This window comes from Engraulis encrasicolus, unplaced genomic scaffold, assembly GCF_034702125.1.
Source record: "Engraulis encrasicolus isolate BLACKSEA-1 unplaced genomic scaffold, IST_EnEncr_1.0 scaffold_28_np1212, whole genome shotgun sequence".
NCBI classification, from domain to species: Eukaryota; Metazoa; Chordata; class Actinopteri; order Clupeiformes; family Engraulidae; genus Engraulis; species Engraulis encrasicolus.
The window spans coordinates 1,654,000-1,677,139 of NW_026945577.1; the positions used below are offsets into that span (position 1 = coordinate 1,654,000).

At 41.4% G+C, this 23,140-nt stretch overlaps 1 protein-coding gene across 3 annotated transcripts; it reads right to left on the reverse strand.

The window, feature by feature from the left end:
* Window positions 1-1,050: 1,050 nt before the first annotated feature.
* On the reverse strand, window positions 1,051-20,897 carry LOC134443200 (zinc finger protein 436-like). Of its 3 annotated transcripts, none has more exons than XM_063193086.1 (9): window positions 20,508-20,897; window positions 20,328-20,420; window positions 19,417-19,596; window positions 18,906-18,976; window positions 18,343-18,397; window positions 15,336-15,420; window positions 5,048-5,115; window positions 4,660-4,819; window positions 1,051-4,214 (listed from the first exon to the last, which is right to left on the reverse strand). In XM_063193086.1, the coding sequence occupies exons 1-9, from the start codon at window positions 20,517-20,519 to the stop codon at window positions 3,253-3,255; spliced, it is 1,686 nt and encodes a 561-aa protein (XP_063049156.1). In that variant the 5' UTR covers window positions 20,520-20,897; the 3' UTR covers window positions 1,051-3,252. The 3 variants fall into 3 exon arrangements, with proteins under 3 accessions (XP_063049156.1, XP_063049155.1, XP_063049157.1); XM_063193085.1 differs by having other exon boundaries at window positions 1,051-4,223; XM_063193087.1 differs by lacking the exon at window positions 1,051-4,214 and having other exon boundaries at window positions 4,362-4,819.
* Window positions 20,898-23,140: the final 2,243 nt, after the last annotated feature.

Below are 23,140 nucleotides of genomic sequence, written 5' to 3' on the forward strand. Positions count from 1 at the left end.
ATTGTGCAGATGTCCAAATATTTATGGCCCTAACTGTATGTGTGGTCTGCAACAACAGTGATGTCCACAGGTGGTTTGCACCAAATAGCTCAGGTGTTCCTATCTGCCTTTGTAGGAGAACCAGTTTGACACCTGTCACATTGAAGTTCCAGGGGGGAGGGCAGTAGGCCTACAACGAAATTCTCTCTAACTTCCACTGTTTACAATAGCCAATGTATTTGTAGATTACTGGAAATATTTATTTATCTATTTACTGAACTTAGGCTTACTGGTTTCCTAGTGACCGTAAGAGACACCTTATAGAAACACCTTTGCTTTGGGAGCAATCACAGTTGCAATCACACTGTTTTTTTTTTATATCATTGTGCCATTGCTGTGTGAAGCTTGTGGAGGATTGGAGTTCCAAAGGGTTGCCTTTCACTTGCACGAGGTCAAATGTGTTGAACAAGCCAAGCCAACGGTGTGGGAGCAATAGACTGGAGAGCTACAGGTGGGAATGTTTACTTTTGGCATCTGTTACCATCACATGGATGCTACAAATATGATAACCATGTGGATTTTAATGCAATGTGTGATAAAGGTGACTTACCCTGCTTTAGGTCTAGGCCTACATAAGCACTGCTGCTCTTGTCAATTATGAGGTGCTTGCCTCTTACATTGGGATCTGTAGGCTTTACCCTCTGTCTCATCTGGCTACAAACAGCCTGTTGTGGATGTAACCTTCATAAGCCTGTTGCAGACCTTTTTGTCAACTTTTATCTTATATTTTGCTGTTTCTCAACAAATTGCTTGTGATTTCTATGGGCAGAGCCGAAATTGACAGGGGTGAAAACATGTCGCATGCCATTTATTCTAATGCTGAGAACCTGGAATACGTGAAAGCTTGAAATTGAATATTGTATTAGGGCAGCACAGTCCAATAAAAACATCTAAAAGTTACTAATTAAGTTACTAAGTTAAGTTATTTTTCTAAAAAGTCACTAAGAGTTACAAAAAAGTGAATTAGTTACTGAATTAAGTTAGCTGGTGGCCTCCAGGTCTGCACACAACTTCAGGGGTCTTTTCGTCCAGGAAGCCATACACAGGGTGTCTACAGGTTTGACCAAGTCAAAATTTAGACATTTTAAGACTTTTCGATACCATTTTCCAAATAAAATTAAGACCAACTCGCGGCGTTTACAGGTTTTAGCAAGTCAAAATCAAGACATTTTAAGACTTTTCAATACCATTTTCCAAATGAAATTAGGACCAACTCGCAAGATCATACACAGGTTCAAATGAAGCACAAAAACCAATTGGTTATTTACATTAATGTAGCCGTTTGAAAACACAAAACTATACACAATGAAACTTTACACTAAATAAAATTCAATAATGCGTTCTAAATTACACTACTACATGGCTACAACTCCCGATTTCCGTCGCGAAGTTCATCACATGGCTGACATAATTATTCCTCCCTAAATTAAGCTCCACAAATTTAAGACATTAATGTTGAAAATTTAAGACAAAATAAGACTTTTCAAGGCCTTATTTGGCAAAAAATGACATTTAAGACTTTTTAAGGACCTGCGGCCACCCTGCATACATCAAACATCGAGTTGGGCTGCTCTACGATGGTCCTGCATGTGAAGAGACTCCAGATGTTGGTCGGAATACATGGACGGACGTTTGGACTTCAAGGAACGAGCAAAACTACTTTGAGCTTACTCAAAAGCCTGCTATGAAGCTGTTGGTGGTGGTCTTCTTGACAGTGCGGAGCAAGACTGAGGGTGGTCAGGACTCAGGACTGTGTTGGCTTGCGTCATGGGAGAGGAGACCTTGGAGCTGGAACTCTGCTGATAAGAAGAGCAGGAGTACACTATAGCACAGTGGTTCTTAACCTGGGGTGCGCGGAATTTAATTTGGGTTGAGATTGTGACCAAAATTCAGCTTGCAGACATGGTATCTAGGCCAAATTAAGACAAAAAAACGTTTGTTTTGGTCCCCATTTGAAGTAATTAAGGTATTGATTAGTGTCTCACACAAGAATCATTGCCATCAATCACTTATCATCGTTTTTTTTAGTGCGTATACATGTGTAGGAGTTTGGGTTGGGGGTGCGTGGCTTGTCTTCGGCACAAGTAAGGGGGTGCGTTAAGAAAAAAAGGTTAAGAACCACTGCTATAGCACACCCTGTGTTGCCCGCCTAGACACTCATAGTTTCATTCATACTGTAGTCAACCAATTATTAATTGTCTGTGTGTTTTTATTATTTTTGTCTTGAATTTAAACTGAAGGCACATATTATACTTAGAACAGATGTACATTTTTAATATATTTTATCATATTCATATTCAACTTATTTATCACATATCATTTTCCTTCACAATCTGTCGTCTGATCAAATGAAAACAAACACAAGATGACATAAACTCTCCTTCAGTGAGCCATACAAACTCACTCAAACATAATGCCCTTCAAAGCCAAAATGCAGTAACTACGCCAACATTGACACTGAGAAAAAATGCTTTCAAACTCTTGGTATTGGGTTGGATATTGTAGTTACTGCGGATTTGACAGCAGTATCTCTAAAAAGGGACTCATTTGGACCTTAATGCTTTGTCACAAGATAAGCGAGGTGAAATGAAGACTATTTTCAATCTAAACTCAAGTCTGACAAAATATGTAGTTACTGCACTGTACTGGTGAAAAGATGTGCCTCAGTCTGACCTGTAGCCTGCTTGAACCTGTGTGGTTTCAAAGGGACTTTGACTCAAATATGGTAGATAAGAAATGGGAATCTCCTCTGTCACTTGCTTTTGCCCATAGGACATGAATTAGGCAAGGAAGTTTTATATTTATGTTTTAAAGAGCCCCCTCTCATACCGTGTGCGTCTTTGACCAATGTGAAGACAGAAGGGCTGCCTGAGGACACTTAGGAAATTATGATAGAAGTCTGTGGAAGTCGGTGCAAATAATGACAAACCACAGGGTCTAACATCTAGAGACTCACTAGTTAAATCACCTTTGGATTAAAAAATTGAAATGGAATTAATTTAAATGTGGTATTTTATGTCAATTTTGTATTACATTCTTTAGATTTAGTAGTTTTTTTCCGAGAAACAGAGATTTCGGGAGAAAAATGCCGCTTATCAATTAATCGTAAGTCGATCGATAATACTCATTTTTTTTTTTTTTTAAATTTTCAAAATTAGGGCCAAAAATAGATGCCCGCGGGCCACTATTTGAGTATGGGGGTTCTACACAGTGTTAGCGCTTCTCTCCTATGTGTGTGCGCTGTGTGTGCTTTTTCAGAGTTCCCAATTCTCTAAAATCTCTGCCACATTCTAAACAGTGGTAGGGCTTCTCTCCTGTGTGGATGCGTTGGTGCCTTTTCAGACTTCCCAAATCTCTAAAGCAGTGGCTGCACTCTGGACATCGATGGGGCTTCTCCCCTGTGTGAATGAGTTGGTGCGTTTTGAGATTTACCAAATGTCTAAAGAACTTGCCACACTGAGTACAATGATATGGCTTTTCTCCCGTGTGGATGAGGTGGTGCATCCTGAGGTGCTCTGCTTGGGAAAATCGCTTCCCACACTCTTCACAGTAGTACGGCTTCTCACGTGTATGAAGGCGCTGGTGCGTTTTCAGATTTCCCAAATGGCTAAACAGTTTGCCGCATTCTGGACATGTGTGTGGACATGGTCTGTCTCCTGTGTGGGTGAGCTGGTGCCTCTTCAGATTTCCTACTTGTGTGAATGACTTGCCACATTGTCGGCAGTGGTAGGGCTTGACCCCTGTGTGAAGGCGCTGGTGCAGTTTGAGATGCTCCGACCGCTTAAAACCTCTGTTACATTCAGCACATTGATAAGGTCTCTGTCCTGTGTGGATGAGCTGGTGCCTAATGAGAATACTTGCTTTCTTGAAAGTCTGATCACATTGGTCACAGTGGTGGCTCTTGTGCCCTGTGTCAGTGTGCGTTTGATGATGCTTTACATGTTTGCCATGATGTTTGTGGTAGAGAGGCGTTTTTCCTGTGTGTGTGTGCTGGTCTTGTTTGAGATGAGGCTCCTCTCCTGTGTGAATGTCCTGCTGGTGCTTTTCCATTGTTGACTTGCTGGAGAAATCCTCTCCACAGACAGGAGACTTGTACGGCCTCCCATTATCCACCTCTGTCTCTGGGACGGCTGTGAAGTTGGGGACGCCAGACAATGCCCTTTCTGATCCCTTCCCTGCCATCACTGAAACACACACACACACACACACACACACACACACACACACACACACACACACACACACACACACACACACACACACACACACACACACACACACACACACACACACACACACACACACAAGCTGTGGACAGAATACCGCTAATAACAAACATATTAACAACTTAAAGGGACACTGTGTGAGATTTTTAGTTGTTTATTTGCAGAAATGTTTAGCTGCAAAAATGACTGTGCTTGGACCATACTAGAACTTATTTGTATATTACTTAGTAAACTTTCATGTAAACATCAAAGTTGGCAATAGGCAGCCCAGTTTCAATGAGCACCATAGTTGCAGTACCTTTTTTGACCATTTCATGCACAGTGTCCCTTTAAGTAAAAAACAGTATTATTTTTAAAAATAATTTAGTAATTGCATGAACAGCTTAAGTCTTACCATTCTTGTGGTTTTCTCCATCTTCATTGTTCTGGCTGGTTGTTCTTTGATGACCTTCTGTTGCACAACAGTCAACCAGTTGCACTGATAATCTTAAACACTTGACTGGGTCTAGATCAGAGCTGACAACTGGAGTTATGTCTAACTTCTCTTCATCCTCCTGAAATGCATTGTCAAAGAACACAAAGTGCAATTGTTAAGAAAACATATCCATTTCAAACAGTTTCTGGACCAAATGGTGGAATGAGGAAATAATTTCATAGAACCAATACAAAAGAAGGGAAACAGAATTGACAATTTTGATGAACAACTCTTCAATGTGGCTCCCTAATACTACAACAAAAAACAACCACTGGTTCAAAATGTTGGTAATTTCTTGGGAAAATACCTGTAAGAATTCTATTTTAATGTCTGCACACGAGGAGGTTGTCTGTTCTGTGGAGGTGTCAACTTCATCTACAGAACAAGAAAAGAGCAGAAGTGACATGCAAACACAAAGAAGCAAAATACAAAGGGAAATGCAAAGTAGAATAGTTGATTGCAGTTCGTAGACATTGGTCTAATGCAATGTCACGTTCATAACACATTGATTGTTTACTGCATGCGATATACAACGTCCAACCTCGCCATCCAACCCGTGCCTGCAGTTCACCTCAGTACGCTGTTGAGAGAGCACAGCCCATAAGGCTGGCACTAACAACTCACAATTGTGTTCGCTGTTGGCTGAGACCTGACAATATTACTGTGGGTTCTGAGAAACCGATGTGGATTTAAATCAAATGTACAATAACCTGGGAGTTACAGTGAGTCCAATAAGTATTTGATCCCTTGCTAATTTTGCTAGTTTGTCTACTAACAAAGACATGATCAGTCAATAAATGTTATGATAATATGTATTATAATATGGAGAGACAGAATATCAAAAAGAAAACCCAGAAATTAACTTAAGAGAATATATATTTATTTATTTCCATTTCATCGAGCAAAATCAGTATTTGATCCCCTGCCAACTGATTACAGTTCCGGGCCCACAGACCAGATGTGCACTTCCGATCAACTTGTCATCTGAATTAAAGACACCTGTACATACTAACATGCATAAAAGACACATTGAATCAGCAGAATCTGTCCATAGTATGAGTGAATCAGTCACACTCCAACCTCACCAGCATAGGAAAGACCAAAGAGCGGTCAAATGATATCAGGGACAAGATTTTAGACCTGAACAAAGATTAAATGGGCTGCAAAGCCACAAGAAAGTGACTGGGTATTAATGACCCAGCTGTTGATGCATTTCTTCCAAAATGTGAGGAATACAAAATGACTATCCTATCCTTTAAGCGTCCTTGGGTGTTTTGAAAGGCGCTATATAAAACGAAAGTATTATTATTATTATTATCAGCCTGTCTGGGGTTCTATACAAGATTTGACCTTTTGTAGGGATTTAATAATCATGAGAACAGAAAGAAAGCACCCTAGAGCTGTACGGGATGAACTAGGCAATGATATCAAAGCTACTGGGACCAAAATCACTGAGAAAACTACTGGTAGCACTTAATGCCACAGAGATTTAAAATCCTGTAGTGCAGACATGGTACCTCTACTTCAGAACGAACCTGTGCAGTCCCACCGGAGGTTTGCCAACGGACATCAGACTGGTTTAGGATAAGATAAGGAGGTGCTGTAGTAAGATGAAACCAAAATCAAGCTGTTTGGCATTAACACAATTCGATGTGTTTTGAGAAAGAGTACTGCTGTCTGTGATCCCAAGAACACCCTCCTCACCATCATGCAGGAAAGTGGTAACATTATGTTTTGAGGGTGTTTGTCTGGCCAAGGCACAGGACAACTTCACATCGTCAACGAATGGATGGAGGGAGACATGTAATGTGCAATCCTGAGTGCAAACGTCCTTCCCTCCACCACTACACTGAAGGGTGGGCCATTTTTGGATCTCCCAACATGACAATAATACACAACATACAGTTGAGGACGATATTATTAGCCCCCCTCTTGATTAGACATTTCTCTTGATTTCTCAGTAAGAATGACCATTATTAACCATTTCTGTAATTCTGGAAACAAATACACTGATGGAGATAATGTTCAATGAGTTGAATTTGGATTTTTCTATTGTTACGATGAGTTTAAACAAAAAAGGGCAAAAATGACAAGGGCAAAATTATTAGCCCCCTGATCATTAATAGTCAATATGGCGCCATTTATGAACCAAAACTGACAACAGGCTCTGATAAGTTGCTACCTAGCTTGGCACATGCCCCACTAGGGATTTTGGCCCATTTCTTCACTGCAAAGTGTTCTAGCTGGTCCATGGATGCTGAGCATAGACATTAACCACAGACTCTCGGTGGGATTGAGGACTGGACTATGAGCGGGTGATTCCAATATCATGGTTTTAGTGTCCTTGAAGAACCTCTGAACTAATCTAAATGTATGCTTTGGGTTACAATGTTATTGGAAGACCCAGCAATCCAGATTCAGGCCCAGACTCCCTGTGTCTGAGGCTGAATAACAGACTAAACTTGATGTCCTTCCACTATGTGTAACTGTGGAAACTGCTTAACCTCATTAGACCAAAGAAGCATCGGACACCTGCCTAGATGATTGTTATTGACCTGGCCTCACCTAGAGGCCCCCCCCCCCCCAAGAAAGACAGTTGTTAGGGCTTGTCATCATATTGGGCTTTGGGGCCATCATCACAGAAGAACCCCTTTAGTAAAGGCAGTGCATATCAGAGTGTTATTGAGCTTTGCCTGTGAACATTTGAAAGTCAAAATGAGTTTTCAACGTCTCTGCTTTCATCTGATGATATTCAATTGCACCTGCACCTTGATGCATGAATTCTGCTTCTGTCAGGTGAAGAAAGGTATAGGCCTTGAATCGTTATAAGATGGTTTCCACAATTAAACATGGTGGTGGATGCATCATTCTGTGGCAGCCTCAGCCACAGGAAACCTGGTTTGGGTGTACGGCACCATAAAAACTGAAAATGATGATAGAATGTGGAAAGTGACCTTGCAGAAATATGCTCATAGAGGGAGCTAAGATCTTCACTGGATCTTTCAATAAGATAATAACCCAAAACTTGCATCCAAAATAGTTCAAATGTTCTTCAAGGATACTAAAACCATGGTCATGGAGTGGTTCAGACCTCAATCCTTTAGATCAGTGTTTCCCAACCAGGGGTACGTGTACCACTAGGGGTACGCGGGCACATTGCAGGGGGTACTTGGAAAAATATAATTTTAACAAATACATGGAGCTTAGTTATATTGGGATAGAGAAAGCGATATAAAACTTGACTTAGGGGGTACTCATGGCACAACGAAAATGCTTAGGGGGTACACAAGACAAAAAAGGTTGGGAAACACTGCTTTAGATAGTATTTGAAGAGTGCTGAAAATGAATGTCCATCCTCAACATCCATGCAATTTGGACCAGCTTAACTATTTGCAATGAAAAAAATGGGCCAAAATCCCCTAAGTGCCAACATAGTTAACAACTAATCAAAGTGCCTGGTGTCAATTTTTGTTCATAAATGGCACTGTATTGACTATTAATGATAAGGGGGCTAATAATTTTGTCCTTGCCATTTTTACACTTTTTTGTTTAAACTCATTGTGAAAATGGAAAAGCCCAAATTTAACTTATTGGATACTATCTCCATGGTGTATTTGTTTCCAGAATAACATACATTTGATAATAATGACCATTCTCAATTATCAATGAAGAGATATGTCTAATTTCAGGAGGGGGGCTAATAATATCGTCCTCAACTGTACAGTCAAAGCAAGGAAGGAGTGGCTCAATAAGAAGCATATTAAAGTCGTGAAGTGGCCTAGACAGTCTCCAAATATTAAACCTATAGTAATTCTATAGGCAACTTTGGGAAATGGAGGCAAGCACCATAAGCTTTATCATCAGAGCAACATACGATGTGCTACCATCTCAAAAAAACCTCCAGGACTGGTATGGGGAAGATCCAACCTGTTCCCTATGTCCATCTCCAGCTACCCTTAGGCACATCTTGACCGGGTGTAAAACCAGCCTCACACAGGGACGCTACACTTGGAGGCACAACCAGGTCCTCAAGAGTTTGGCAGCAGCTCTGGAGACAAAGAGATCCAACATCAACTCCTCACCTAGGGCATCCAACTCCATCAAAGCTCAAGCATTCATTCGAGAGGGACAGCCAAAACCCAAACACCCCCCTACCAAGCCAAAACTTGGAAAGTTGGGCATGGCTCAGGATTGGAAGATGCTCGTTAATATTGGACAGCAACTGATCTTCCCACCAGAGATAGCAGCTACAACACTCAGACCTGACTTGGTACTCTGGTCTCCCTCTCTCAAAGCCGTCAACATCATTGAGCTCACAGTCCCGTGGGAGGGGGCAACAGAGGAAGCCTACGAACGCAAGAAGCTGCGCTACACAGAGCTGGCGGCTGATGCACAACATCGTGGCTGGAACGCGCAAGTGTACCCAGTGGAAGTAGGATGCCGAGGTTTTGTGGCCGCTTCTACCATCAGGATTTTAAAAGATGTTGGTATCCAAGGACAGGCACTTCGACAGATAATTAAATCCATGTCTGAAGCAGCTGAAAGAAGCAGCCAGTGGATTTGGATGAAGCGGAAGGACCCCTGCTGGGCTCAAAAAACATCAGGACACACTCACTAGGCTCACCCACCCAACACCCTTTCTCCCAACCAGGAGATAAGGGACCAAGGTATGCGGTCAGTTCCAAGCCTGACTCAGGGGAGTGGACGCCCCTGCCATGCATAGTCCCTTGGACTTGTAATTGGGCATGGGACACAAGCTCGGGCTTGATCACCTCGTAGCTGGCCACCTTTGATGAGGGTGTTTAGTGTTAAAGGGCCGAAACATCCCCTGATTCGAAGGAACACTACTGACGATGTGTCCTAAATTGACATGGTACACCCCCCCACACACACACACACGCCACTCTCACCATCAAGGAAGCTCATGTGACTCATGTGTAAAACATCTAATGGCACAATGGATAGTAACACCATCTTGTCCAGTGTTTTATGAATCTATGGAGAGAACTGAACCTCCCATTTGCCAAGCTACTGCCATAAACTATTAATGTTTTAGAGATAATCTGCAAAGAAAAATGGGCAAAAATATGTTCTACTATATGCACAAACATTGTCATCAACTAAAAGAAGCATCTGACCTCAGTGCTAGACAACTAGGGCTTTGACACAAAGCACTCTGTCTTCTTTTGCTAGAGGGGTCAAATACTTATTTGCCTACATTAAATACAAATAAATTAAAATAGATTATTTTAAGTTATTTTCTGGAATTTCTTTTTGATATTCTGTCTCTCCATGTTTGAATACATATTATCATAAATGTATAGACTGATCATGTCTTTATTAGTGGGCAAACCGGCAAAATCAGAAAGGGATCAAATACATATTGGACTCACTGTACATCCTTCTGATTTATTACAGGTTTGGCATTTGTGAGTCAGCCTCCGCTAGCATCTGCTAACGAAATTGTTTTACGGGAATCATGATCACCACCACAACGCAGCCGTTCGACAAATCCAATCGCAGTGTGTGAAGCCACTAGTGACGTATGCTGCGTCCCATTACTAACACTTCCACTTGAACGTCACCTCGTTTGGAGTGAAATTAAAAAGCGAGTCATTCCCTCGAGAATAAAGAGAAGTCGAATTTTCCCCTATAGATTGGGACAGACTTCAGGTGGTTCAAGTACACATAATCTCATAAAAGATCTTCCTCCAATAGGCCTACTGTTTCATTTTATTATTGTATTTACACAGCAAATAGCAAATACGAATGGACCGTTTGTAATTTTCAACAGGAAAGGCCAGTGTCAGGGAGTTCCGGATCCAGTCCAACTCCACAACCACTGTTTACAGTCAGGGAAGAGGCCATTCATGTTGTGTCTGGGACAAGACACTGCATTTATCAATAAATCGTTCACAAGCACACTGTAAATCTGCATTTGTCGGTGTTTTTGTAAACATGGAATATAATCTGCATTTATTCATGAGTCATTTCATATCTGCATCTAATTTCTCAAATGCAAGGTAAGCTATTAGCCAATACCACTGCCATCATCAGTGCCAAAAGCTAAAGCCACGCTAATTAGTGAACTCTATTGTCCTCCATATTGATCTGCTCACAATGTGGACTTTAATCCGCAACTTTGGGAGCCATTTCACGTTAAATGTTTCAAGACTAATTATTAGGCAGAAGTAAACTTTTTCAAAGCAAGCTACCAGTTCATAGCAACCGTTAGCTACCGCTAATTGTGCTGAGCTAACTAGCGAACACTAATGTAGGCCAACCAGCAAACTAAACGTGATGTTTTTTCAGTGAGGGGGATTTATTTTGTCTTTATAGTCTATTTTCATATGTTTTATTTTTTATTTTCGAACAATATTCAAATAGTGGTCATCTATTTCCAAGTAGTGAGTTCGCTGTTCCCTCCGGTAGGTGACGGACACTCCCAACTGAGATCACTCCCAGACGTGTAGCCCCAGGTGGTTCCATCACTCCCAGACGTTCTGTCCCACCCGATTATATTTCACGTATTATCATATATATACGCCCTCTCGGTACTTCACATGGTAATCAAACATTTCAAACAAGCGATTTAAGGTTAGGGTTAGGTTTAGGGTTAAGGTTAGGGTTAGGGTTAGGGTTAGGGTTAGGTTTAGGGTCGTATGACGTCGAAGCAGCAGTAATGCCAGTAACAGGACGGCAGTAATATGACTGTTTTGCTAGTCCGGAGTTGTTGTTGTTGTTAGGGTTAGGCACTAATTATATGTGAAATACACTTGTACGTAACAAAAAACTAACATCATCATCAAGATAACTAGCTCCGTTATATGGCGGTGGGCTCGATAGTCTGGCTAGTGGGAGCGTGCCGACCGGGGATCGTCCCGCGTTGGGAGCGACAATCAGGGAATCTATTCCCTCTGCTAGGACGCCATGTTTTTGTTTTTGCTTTTGCCGGTGGGGTTCGCACAGCATTCTGGGTAATGTGTTCTTTCACTCGGTCGTTAGGGGGGGTCCTACCCCTACTCGGTCGAAGTGGAATTTTAAGTGGATTTTTTGCACTTTCACTCGCCTCCCTAAGAAACGGGACACCCTACACTTTCACGGGAACGCGCAAAAGCGAGTGTTAAGGTTCAAAACGAGTGAAAGTGGTAGTAATGGGACGCAGCTGTAATTGTCAATAAAGGCATATTTTATAAAGATCAAGTGGGTTTAAAAAGTCAAACTAAGTGCTGTCTGAAATGATAATTCATCCTGCTTTTGGGAAAGTTAAAACATGATACCAATTGTCTTCCAAGTAACGGCAGCATCAATGGTGGAGCTCCATCGAACCCCATTCATTCTTACTGGCTCTGCACTCCTCCGTTGATGCCACTAATACAGTACAGTACCACCCAGACAATGTCGGGAGTTTTCTGTCTCGTAATACCCATAAAGCCTCTCTGATGCGACCTTGAAACGTTTTTTTTTCAGACACTGCTCTGACCCAAATCCTTGCCTTAACCCCAGCCCCTAGGGGGCGCCACTGAAGTGCGTTTTAAAGGCTTAGTAGGACGGCTTGCAATGTGGGCCACCAGATAAATGACAAGACACCAGATGAATCTGCTAACGACTATGATGCTGTCACAGTTCATTTTACGTGCAAGACCTTTTTTTGCAATCTGACCAGTAGTTATGATGCAAAATACCATATTACATTACATTACATTTACATTTAGCAGACGCTTTTGACCAAAGGTGACTTACAAGGAGGACATTCAAGCAAGTACAGTGTGGGCCTTGGCCAAGGGGTCAGTCCAGAGTACAGCAGTATACAAGTAATGTTTAACAGATAGAGAGCAGAAAAGTAGTGGAGGACCTATGAAATGTAATGCAGGTTAGTACCCATGATTACGTAGAGTTAGAGATTCAAGAGATTCAAGAATTTATTGTCATTGTCAAAAAGGCAACGAAATTGTTTGGGGTGCAATACTTAGTAGCAGCAGGTTTCCAAGTAAAGTGCAATAAGAGGTAAAAGTGACACTACTTGGGGTTGTCAAGTAGTTAAGATGTCATGCAGGGAAGCTCTCTCAGAAAAGATTAGAGTCTATTAGATCTAGATTAGATCTAGAGTATTCACTAGTTTCTTGTAGGTTGAGAGGGAGGACCCTGCTCTTGTAGCAACTGGTAGCTTATTCCACTATTGAGGGACAATGACAGATGGCCTTGTATGAGTTATAGATGGCAAGGATAAACGGTTGGTATTGGAGGAATGCAACACCCTGGAGGGAACATATGGATTTAGCATGGCCTTCAGGTTAGCCGAGGCAGAACCTTAAGCTTCGCAGGCAAGGGCCAGGGCATTGAATTTCATTGGAGCAGACACTGGTTGCTAATGCAGGTTAACAAAAAGTGGCGTGACATCTGCCCTTTGGGGTTGGGTGAACTCAAGACGCGCCACCGCGTTCTGGACCATTTGTAAGGGTCTTATTGCACAGTATACAAGACCAATCAAGAGGGAGTTGCCGTATACAAGGCGAGAGATGACAATGGTCTGTACCAGATGTTGATTAGCATATTGGGTCAGGTAAAAGTCTGCATTTTTATTTTTACTCAAGTAAGTACAAATTCCTGAAAAAACTACTTAAAGATATCCAATGCAACTTTGACATAAACACACCGATGTAAACAACTTTATGGCGGCCTCTAGTGGTTCTGCCGAAAATGTGCATTAAACTAAATTGGCTTCGAGATTATGTGCGAATTAAATTTCTTCGTCTTCTGTAATTAGCCAGATTCCCTTCCTTGCATTCAGCTCTCTCCACTTCTAAGGGGCTTTATCAGCGATTCTCCCCCCTGCTTATGAGTTCGCTGCTTCGTCTATTCACTTCACACAACTGCAATCACGTTTGCACTTCCTTCAGATGGATACTATTATTTGATCCACTTGTTCCCGGCAGATATCCCCGTCTTTATTTCACATTTCCAGTATATATATTGCCTGTACATTAGGAGAACGAGGAGACAAAAGGCTATTGCTTATTTTGTTGTAATAATAAAGATTTGATTTCCAAGTCGAGGTGACAAGACGCGTTTTTATCTTGTGTGGTGTTGAAAGTGAAAGTGGGCGTTTTGTTTCCTCTTGATCGGCAACAACATTTTTAGCCTCGCTCGACTGATTGTGTCCTTTGACATCAAGTAAAATGTGCGCCATCAGATTTCAACTCGTATACATTTGTGTAGCTTTGTAAACTAAAACGAGGTGGCGTGGACTTTGAGAATGCTAATGCATATATCCCAGTGCAGTGAATGAGTGATAAAATCCACATATTTGCTCTTTTGGCGTTCGGCTCTCTCCGTTTTGAAGCCCTTTTCCAATGTTCACACAAGTGATTAAATTGCCTGTCCAAACCTTTCATCTCAATTAGCTTTTGATTTATTTTCAGTCCCATTCGTTGTTTTTGCTGCATGTCAGCGTGATGTTTTACAATCAACTAGCCAGTAGCCAGCTTTCAGCGAGCTGCTGCTGCTTAGTTAGCATACGAAGGGGATGAATTCGTTCCACTCATACACCATAGAAATCTAGACGCCCCTAGCGGCCACTAATTCCACAACAACGGGCGCGGCGCCTCCAGGCAAAACTGCAAGTGCTGTTTCGGAGCAGAACCACGAGATGGTGATGGAAATATTGCCATAACGGATCAGTCAAGCAAAACCTTGAGTTACAAGCCATTTCATGACTGAAGAAGTTGCATAGTGTTTCTTTAAGTACAGTAATAAAGTACAAATACTTAGTTACGTTCCACCTCTGCTTATTTGGGGCGACAGTGGCTGAGCAAATATTGAGTTTGATATCGTGGCAACATGAGTCCTTGGCTGGGATCATCCCGAGCTCAGTTTTAGGGAGGTTTAGCAGAAGGTGGTGTTCCTTCGTCCATGCGGATAATACCACACAATACAGTAGTATGTTGACTTGCCCAGAAAGAATGTTGTTTCATGGATATGACCCAATATCACCAAACCCAATATCTTTGAGAATGCTCCAAATGACGCGAAGCTACCATGGGTGAGTAGCAAACTGCATTTTACACTATGAATAAATAAGGGCCCCATCAGGAAAAAATGCCTCGTCCTTCAATGGCTTGGCTTGCTACCAAATCGTTTATTCATTTTCCAAACTTTTGGAAGCTTCTGAGGTCTTTCCCCTGCACTTTCCCCTGATTGTTTGACTTTCTAATTAACTTCCACTTACGACCCTTGTGTCCGTTTCCTTTTAAGTTACGTGGGATGCATCCATGTTGGCTTAACCTACAAGCCAAGGCAGCTGCCACCAATGGCCAGAGGTACACAAAGCAGATACTTGTCAATTTAATCCCTAAACTCCACTCTTCTGCCTACTCTGGACTGTTAAATTAAACATTGTGCACTGGTAGACGTGTGTGTGTGTGTGTGTGTGTGTGTGTGTGTGTGAGAGAGAGGAGAGAGGGGGGGGAGAGAGAGAGAGAGAGAGAGAGAGAGGAGAGAGAGAGAGAGAGGAGAGAGAGAGAGAGAGAGAGAGGAGAGAGAGAGAGAGAGGGAGAGAGAGAGAGAGAGAGAGAGAGAGATAGAGCGCATCATACCTGATTGACTAAATGGATACCAATCATCACTATCTTCCTCTTTAACTGCAACAAGATAATTCTGCTGGACACCATCCTCTTCTTTCTGAAAAACACACAGCAGATATTTGGTGTGTGACTACAGGTATGTGTGTGCGTGTGTGTGTGTGTGTGTCTGTTTTCATTTATAGCCTGTTAAAAACCAACAAATAAGTATACATTAAATAAGTTTGTTCACATCAATACAATTTAAAGAGTTAAAAACCTTATTAAAAATGACTTAATATAGTGCTTTCTTTAAAGAAAATGCAGCATTTTCATTTTAAGGGCAAAGCAGTAGAATATGCTTAATTGATAAGCGATTGCAACAAAGATCACGCAAGGGAGGTTCACCTCAAAGAACAATGAGTGAGTCTAGAACAGTGGTTCCCAACCTATGGGTCGGGACCCAACATATGGCTCGCCAAAGATCCACAGGGGGTCGCGAAGCCCTCTTGATTTCAAGGGGTTTAATTTTAAATACCATATATCACCCATGTTGAATAAATGACATAGCATTTATAAAGTTATAATCTGACAAACATTTATTCTATATTTGACCGAAGACGAATTGAGGAATAAAATTACTAAAATGAGGTTTCGCAGGACACAGAGGGTATCATGTGACTCTCTCTCGTGCAGGCACTAGCGCAGTTGGGTCACCCAAAAAAGGTTGGGAACCACTGGTCTAGAATGTCCTAGGGTGCATCCCAATATGTGACCTTGCCTCCTCCACTTGCTTCTCGTCATGATGACATCACTGACAACAGCATTATATTTAAATATCGTGCAATATCGTCTTTTTCTCATTTGCAATTGGGATGGTGAATGAAAAACAGTCCCTCAAAAGTTCTTGTGGCGAGGCTGACAGCTGGGAAACTTTATCGTTTTCTCCACGGAGGAGGGGCCAGGAGGCGGGACGAGGAGACAAGCACAAGTGGAGGAGGCAAGGTCACATATTGGGATGCAACCCAATACTACACCTTGTATAGACAACTTTATCATGTCTGCATGGAAATGACTGAGTGGTTGTGTGAGTGATTTTGATTGATGAGAACAATAGATAAGTTATCATTTTAGAAATTGGATGTTCATCTGATTCATATATGGATATGTGATACTCAACGAAGCTACTGAAATGCCAACCAACTTGTACTACTTTAAATAACTGCAATTACTTCTTTAAAGTAATTATGTACATGACCCAGACTACAAACAATGAGCACAAACTGTGCATGCGAGGTCTACCTATCTGTGAACTGTCAAAAAGGGCAAAGCAATTAACAAAATTCTGTTCAATATCTTGTATCATTGGGACCAATTTGGGAGCCTCTTCATATGGAAATGCAGGTGCCACCTTTATCCTTAGAACATTATGAACAGAAGATTCTAGTGCATTATAAGACTCATTTGAGCCAAATCTGTATTGGGTCATTTCACGTGAAATCAGACACTTTGGGACCCGACCGACACAAATTTCAATAATACTTGCTGTGCCTGTTAAGTAGCAAGGTAGCACCCCAGAACTGCATTTGTGTGAATCTGACACCAATATTAAGGGAGAAACAGACTAGCGAAGGTTTATATGAGGGTAGGACACTATGCAGTCAGCCTTGATTATATCAGTCAGTGTAAGCCACAAAAATATGTCTGTGTGGTGTTATTTGAAAGCTCTTTTCTGGCTCTACAAATTACAAAAACATGGAACACAACTACTCTCAGAAAAATTAAAAAATGAATATAAAAAAACCTTGTATTTTAAAATGGCCAGTTCCTTGTCTAAACATAGCATGCATTGTCATGAACAATACCTGAAATGCTGGTGCTTGGTTCTTTATTCATTTCAGAGACAATGGGACTCAAAAATATGGCATCATACAAATCACCTAGTAATAATATGGTGATACCGTAGTAATATCACATGACAGCATGTCTATCAGAATATGTGAAGGATGGAGATGGTCCATGAGGATGCAGGAAGTTCAGTTTCACCTCTCCAGTGCTCGGCATACATTCCTCAACACATGCTAGCCACTAGTTGCCATCATATAAAGCTACAACATACCCTTTGATGCTTGACCATTTACAGAATTCCTTAACTGAGCTTATTCTTTCAACCCTGCCTTCTCTGAATGCTTAAATGCTCTAGCTTCTTCTGTGTCCAATGACAATGGGCAAAAGTCGTGTAGTCTTTGAGTACCTGGAATAGGGACCGACGAGGGTGCAGGGTCCACCGGGAAAATGCCTGTTATGCCAGATGACCAGTTCAGTCCTGTCCTGTCCTGTCCCTGACACTACTCTATTACTACTTCATTACAACTCATTTCAACCTTTATGTCCCATTAGCTCTGAAATGAATAAAGAACCAAACACCCCAGGTGTTTTCAGGTGTTGTTTATGACCCTACAGACTATGTTTAGACAAGAAACCAGCCATTTTAAAATATAAGTTTTTTTATATTCAATTTTACATTTTTCAATGTATCATAATTCATATTCTGAAGGCTGTTGTATTCCATGCTGTGTGTGTAATTTGTAGAGCCAGACAAGAGCTTTCAAACAATACCTCAGACATCCTTTTGTGACTTACACTGACTGATATAATCAAGTCTGAATGCATAGTGTCCTACCCTCACATGTAAACCTTTGGTAGTCTGTTTCTCCCTTAATATTGGTGTCAGATTTTAAAAAAAAATGCAGTTCTGGGGTGCTACCTTGCTACTAAACAGGCACAGCAAGTATGATTGAAATCCGTGTCGGTCGGGTCCCAAAGTGTCTGATTTCACGTGAAATGACCCTATTGTGCCATGATAAATGTATATCTGTCAATCCAAATAAAGAAGTAATGGGTGTGTGTGTGCGTGTGTGTAGGTTTGCGTACCACAAAATTGGTCAGGCAGACAGACAGATAGACATATAGAAAATATAGAGATAGCAAGAAACTGAGAGGGAGAGAGAGAGAATGCATGTCTGTGCGTAGGTGTGCGTACCACAATATTGGGCAGGCTCTCATCCTGTTGCCACTCATTCACTTCCTGAGTCATCCTGCAACAGAGACATACAGTATCTCAGAGGTCAAAGTTCAAAAGTGACAACTGATGATAATGTCAAACAAATACAAATCTATCCATCTTATTACCCCAATAACTAATTTCAATGGTTATCGTGTTCTCACAGGATTTGCGGTCTGCTACAACGGCTACCAAAACAGTAATGGCGGCGCCCTTGTAGACGTGGACAACAAGGGGGACACTACAGGGGTCATTTATTGTGTCTGTTTGTGCAATGCTTAATCATCGAAGATCTGAGAGCCAGTCAATACCCTATAGATTGTTTTTTTTTAATAAACACAGTGTTGTGAGGAGGGGCAAGACACTGGCAGCCAATCACGTGAGCTAATTTTTTGACCAACAGCAGTTTCCAACAATCAGAGGTTGAGTTGTGCGCAGCTAGTTTCGTGCAGCCAGGAGAAAACAAAAATGTAGATTCTAAAATGGTTTAATCTTGTACCTTAAATGTTTGTCTCCAAATAAAAGTAGTTAAATGTAAATACCTGTGATCACACTGATGGATCTGCAGCTGCTGTTTTAGGTCCCCCAGTTCATTCTTCAGGACAGCAATACTCTGCAGAAAAGAACAATGTGCATATACACTCACTCGATGTGCATCCATAAAAACTCACGTCATGGCTGTAGTTGTTGTATGAGCGTTATCTCTCCCCCTTGAGTAAGCTGGCCCTAACATTTTCAACGTGGACATCTTTCCTTGTCCATAAACATAGTAGATTTGGCTGCCTGTTTTCACAAGAATATAATCAACAATGCTTCAAACTAAAAGCCTGAAGTAAAAAAAAAAATCGGTGTATCGATGTAGTTGAACTAAGAGAATGGGCTCTTCAATGTAACATTCACAATTTATAGAGAAGTGGTATGTCAAGTAATATGCCATTTAGTCATGTCTAGCAACTCTACACAAACACCATTTTTTTTCCCTTGTTGTATGAAACTTAGGTCGGTGAACGTTGTCTTTCTTTTCTTCATCTCATAAGTTCTGAAAATACACACCTGTTTGGCTTGTGTTAGCGAGTTGTCTTTGTCCTCCAGTTGTTTCTGTAGTTCATCCACCTGGAGCTTCAGCTGCCGGTTTGACTCCACCTGCTCTGATTGGCTCCTTCCATTCTCAGCCGCCCTCTCTTCCAGACGGTGGATTAACATGCACAGAGTTGTGTTCCTCCGGATCTCACTCTGATTGAAACACACATTATTTTCATACTCTGGGGGGGAAATTCATATTCCTCAAGAAAGACAGCACGAACGAGAACACATTTTCTACCAGTGACGCTGTATACAGATGACACTGAGCCTGTTTACATTACCACAATAATAAAGCTATTGGATTAAACAGGTTATTGGAGTAATAAACCGTAAATTGATGTTTACATGCAGTCTGTCGGTTGTGTGTTTTCCACTCAAGTGCGTGACACATAACTGGAATTCAAGGCTTGTGATTGGCAACTTATCATTCGAGACTGTCAATAAACAGATAATGATAAACTGTTTAATCAGTTTATGAGCACTTCATGGAACCAGTTACTCCAAAAACTTGATAATAAACTGTGATATGTGCATTTTAAAACAGATTCACTAAGTGTTCCCTGCTTGCAAACCCCAACTGCGAAACTCCAACTCCCATTGTCATTATGACACAGCACATAGCTGCACACAACGCAATTGCATGCCTCATCCGTGCAAGGGGGCAGCCAACCTGCCCCGTGCTCAATAACTCAATGGGTAAACAATGGGGCAAGATCATTGAGGCTATCTACTGTCACTGGGCAAGATGACGCAGTGATACATGCGGAATGAGATGCATTATGTGAATCTAAACAACTGTGTTATGGTGCCAAGTGCACAGAGTTGTTTAGTTGCCATATAGTTTTGGAAAGACACAAAGTGACACAAAGTGAATTACCTACCTGCAATGCTTCTGTGATGAATAGACCGGCCTTCTCAAGGTCACTACAGACTTCCTTGTGATTCGCATTAATATGGCAATAAATCTCAGTCATCTAAAAGTAAATACATTTTCCATTACAATAAAACCGTTGTAATGAGTTAAAATCTCTTGAAAAATAACAAATTGCCTTTTAACTCACATCGCAGGCCATTGTTGGTGCTCTGGTAGGAAGATGCGGATGATGTGGAACGTCAAGTCAATTAATGATGGATCGGCTCGATTTGGCCGTGAAATAGTTCTACCAGGGTGCTTATAAATTTAAATTAACAGATTCAGGCTACTTTGACAACAGAAGCCGAGTAGGCACGACTATTCCCACTCCCGTGAATTTCAGAATGAAAACAACAACCGAACTATTTTACACACCTTCAGTTCATGCTGAATCACAAAGTCTCTACCAAACTTTACCGTGGTGTTTCTATTCTTCTTTCGGTTAGTGACGGTAATAAGCTAGAGGTATTTTACAAAACATATGATTGAACACGGGCATAAACAAAACAAGGAAGTCTGTGGTACACTCTTCTTCAACCGCAGACGTTCCGCCGGGTTCAACTTCGGCAAATTTCTATCGCCCCCTGCTGCTACGGGGAGGACTCGAGGAACACATAGCAGCTACATAACATTATAGAATCATATCCATATTTGTACGGGGGGTGTGGCTCTCTACATCGAATCTAAAAAGGTTAGATGTCGCCAGTGTATAACAGGAGGGTTGCCACTCTATCTGCAGTGCTGCAATATTGTATAGCTAATTAATTAAATTGCTAACATTACTGTGGTAATAGTGTTGTTTCTTCAATGATGGTCATATAGGAAAACCAGAAGTTTTGCTATATAGCACATCAAAAGCAACAAGCCTTTGCCATGCCTTTCAGTTTGGAATGATTAAAAGACACAATATAGATGCAAACAAGTCATTCTAGATCCTCCCATCCTCTCCTAGTCCAACCTGCTACCTTGTGCCTTGGTATCGGTCCTCCTCTGTGAGGAAATCAACAAGCACCTCTTTAGTTTTTTTTTTATTATTAAATAAAACATACAGCCTCACAGGGCTGGGGGGAGGGACAGGAGAAAAAACTAGAATGACGTCCAAGATTTATGACTTCTGAGTGGAAATGGTGGTGTGAGCACATCAAGAGTGACTTTCAATATCTAACCTCCCTTTCTCTCCTCTTGCTTGTGGCCTCATGCATGTGGCCCCAACAGACACACAATTGTTTCCCCCCCCTTACTTTGGCATTTAATTAACATCTGTCTATTAAATCTTCTTTTACAAGTGATATTTCCATTTTCTAAAGCCAGAATAATAATGACAGAAAGAAGAACAAAAGAAATCAAATTTCAGTAAAACTTTGAAACATAACCAATTAAGGTACAAATTAAAAGTATGTTGTATATCGTTAAACAAGCCTTTACAAGTTTCTACAGTATAAGCGATGACTTTATGTACATACGAGTTACATCCCTCACTTTGCCATTCAATTAACATCTGTTACAAGTGATTTAGGGTTACCAAAAATATTTCTATTTTCTAAAGCCAGAATAGCTACCAACGGTAAATAATGAAACAGAAAGTATTGAGAATGAATTAGACAATGTTTACTGTTTTCTTTGAAGTCAAATTTCAGTAAAATTTTGAAACAGAAATAGAACCGATTTGGGTACAAAATTATATTATAAATCGTTAAACAAGCCTTTACAAAAGTTATTTTATGCATTGCCTTCAGGAATAGTAAACTGGTGAACAAGATGAACCCACGAAACTTAGTCATTTGATTAGTCAGTGTTGGCGAAGTCAGTGCAGAGGCAATTTGAACTATAAGAACAAAGATGTGGTCCCACTCTCATCCCTCAACTATCTGAATGGTGAGATTCCAGACTAATGTAACAGTCCGTCATGCCAGGCTACATCAGGACACCACACGTCTACTGGTGCCATGTAGCAATCCCAAAGTGTCTAAATGTTTAATCTTAACTTTTAACATGTGGCAGTGCCAAAATCCCTGAATACTTTCCCCACATTTTTCTTACTCGTGTGAGGCGAGATGTCGAACATTTACACGTTTGACACACTGTTTACAGTTGCAGTTGGGTGGGCTTGCGTCGTGTGTGAGAGCAAAGTCTGTGTTCTTAGTTGCCCCAAATGATAAAAAGATCACCCACATTCATTGGCATCGTGAAGATGCCTCCTTGTGTGAATGCGCTGCTGGTGTTCTTTGAGACGTCCCACACGGCCAAAAGATCAACTGCATTCTGTACATTGGCAGGGCCTCTCTCCTGTGTGGACGAGCGTGTGCATCCTGAGGAAGCTCACATGTCTGAAACTCTTCCCACACTGGTCACAACAGTACGGCCCCTCTCCTGTGTGGATCAGCTGGTGTTATTTGAGAGTTCACGTTTCTCCAAAACGTTGGCGCTTCTCTCCTGTGTGGATGAGCTGGTACTTTTTGAGAGTTCTAGATTCTCTAAAACATTTGCTGCATTCAGTACATTTGTAGGGTTTCTGTCATGTGTGAGCTTGTGTCTCCTGAGGTGTCCTGCTTGCCTGAAGCTCTTGCCACACTGCTCACAATAGTATGGCTTCGGTCCTGTGTGGATGAGCTTGTGCCTGGCGAGGTGTGTGTGAAATTCTTGCCACATTCTCCACAGCAGTACGGTCTCTCTCCTGTGTGGATGAGCTGGTGATTCCTGAGGTTTTCTGCTTGTGCAAAACTCTTCCCACACAATGATACGGCCTCTCCCGTTTGAATGAGCTGGTGTTCTTTGAGATGT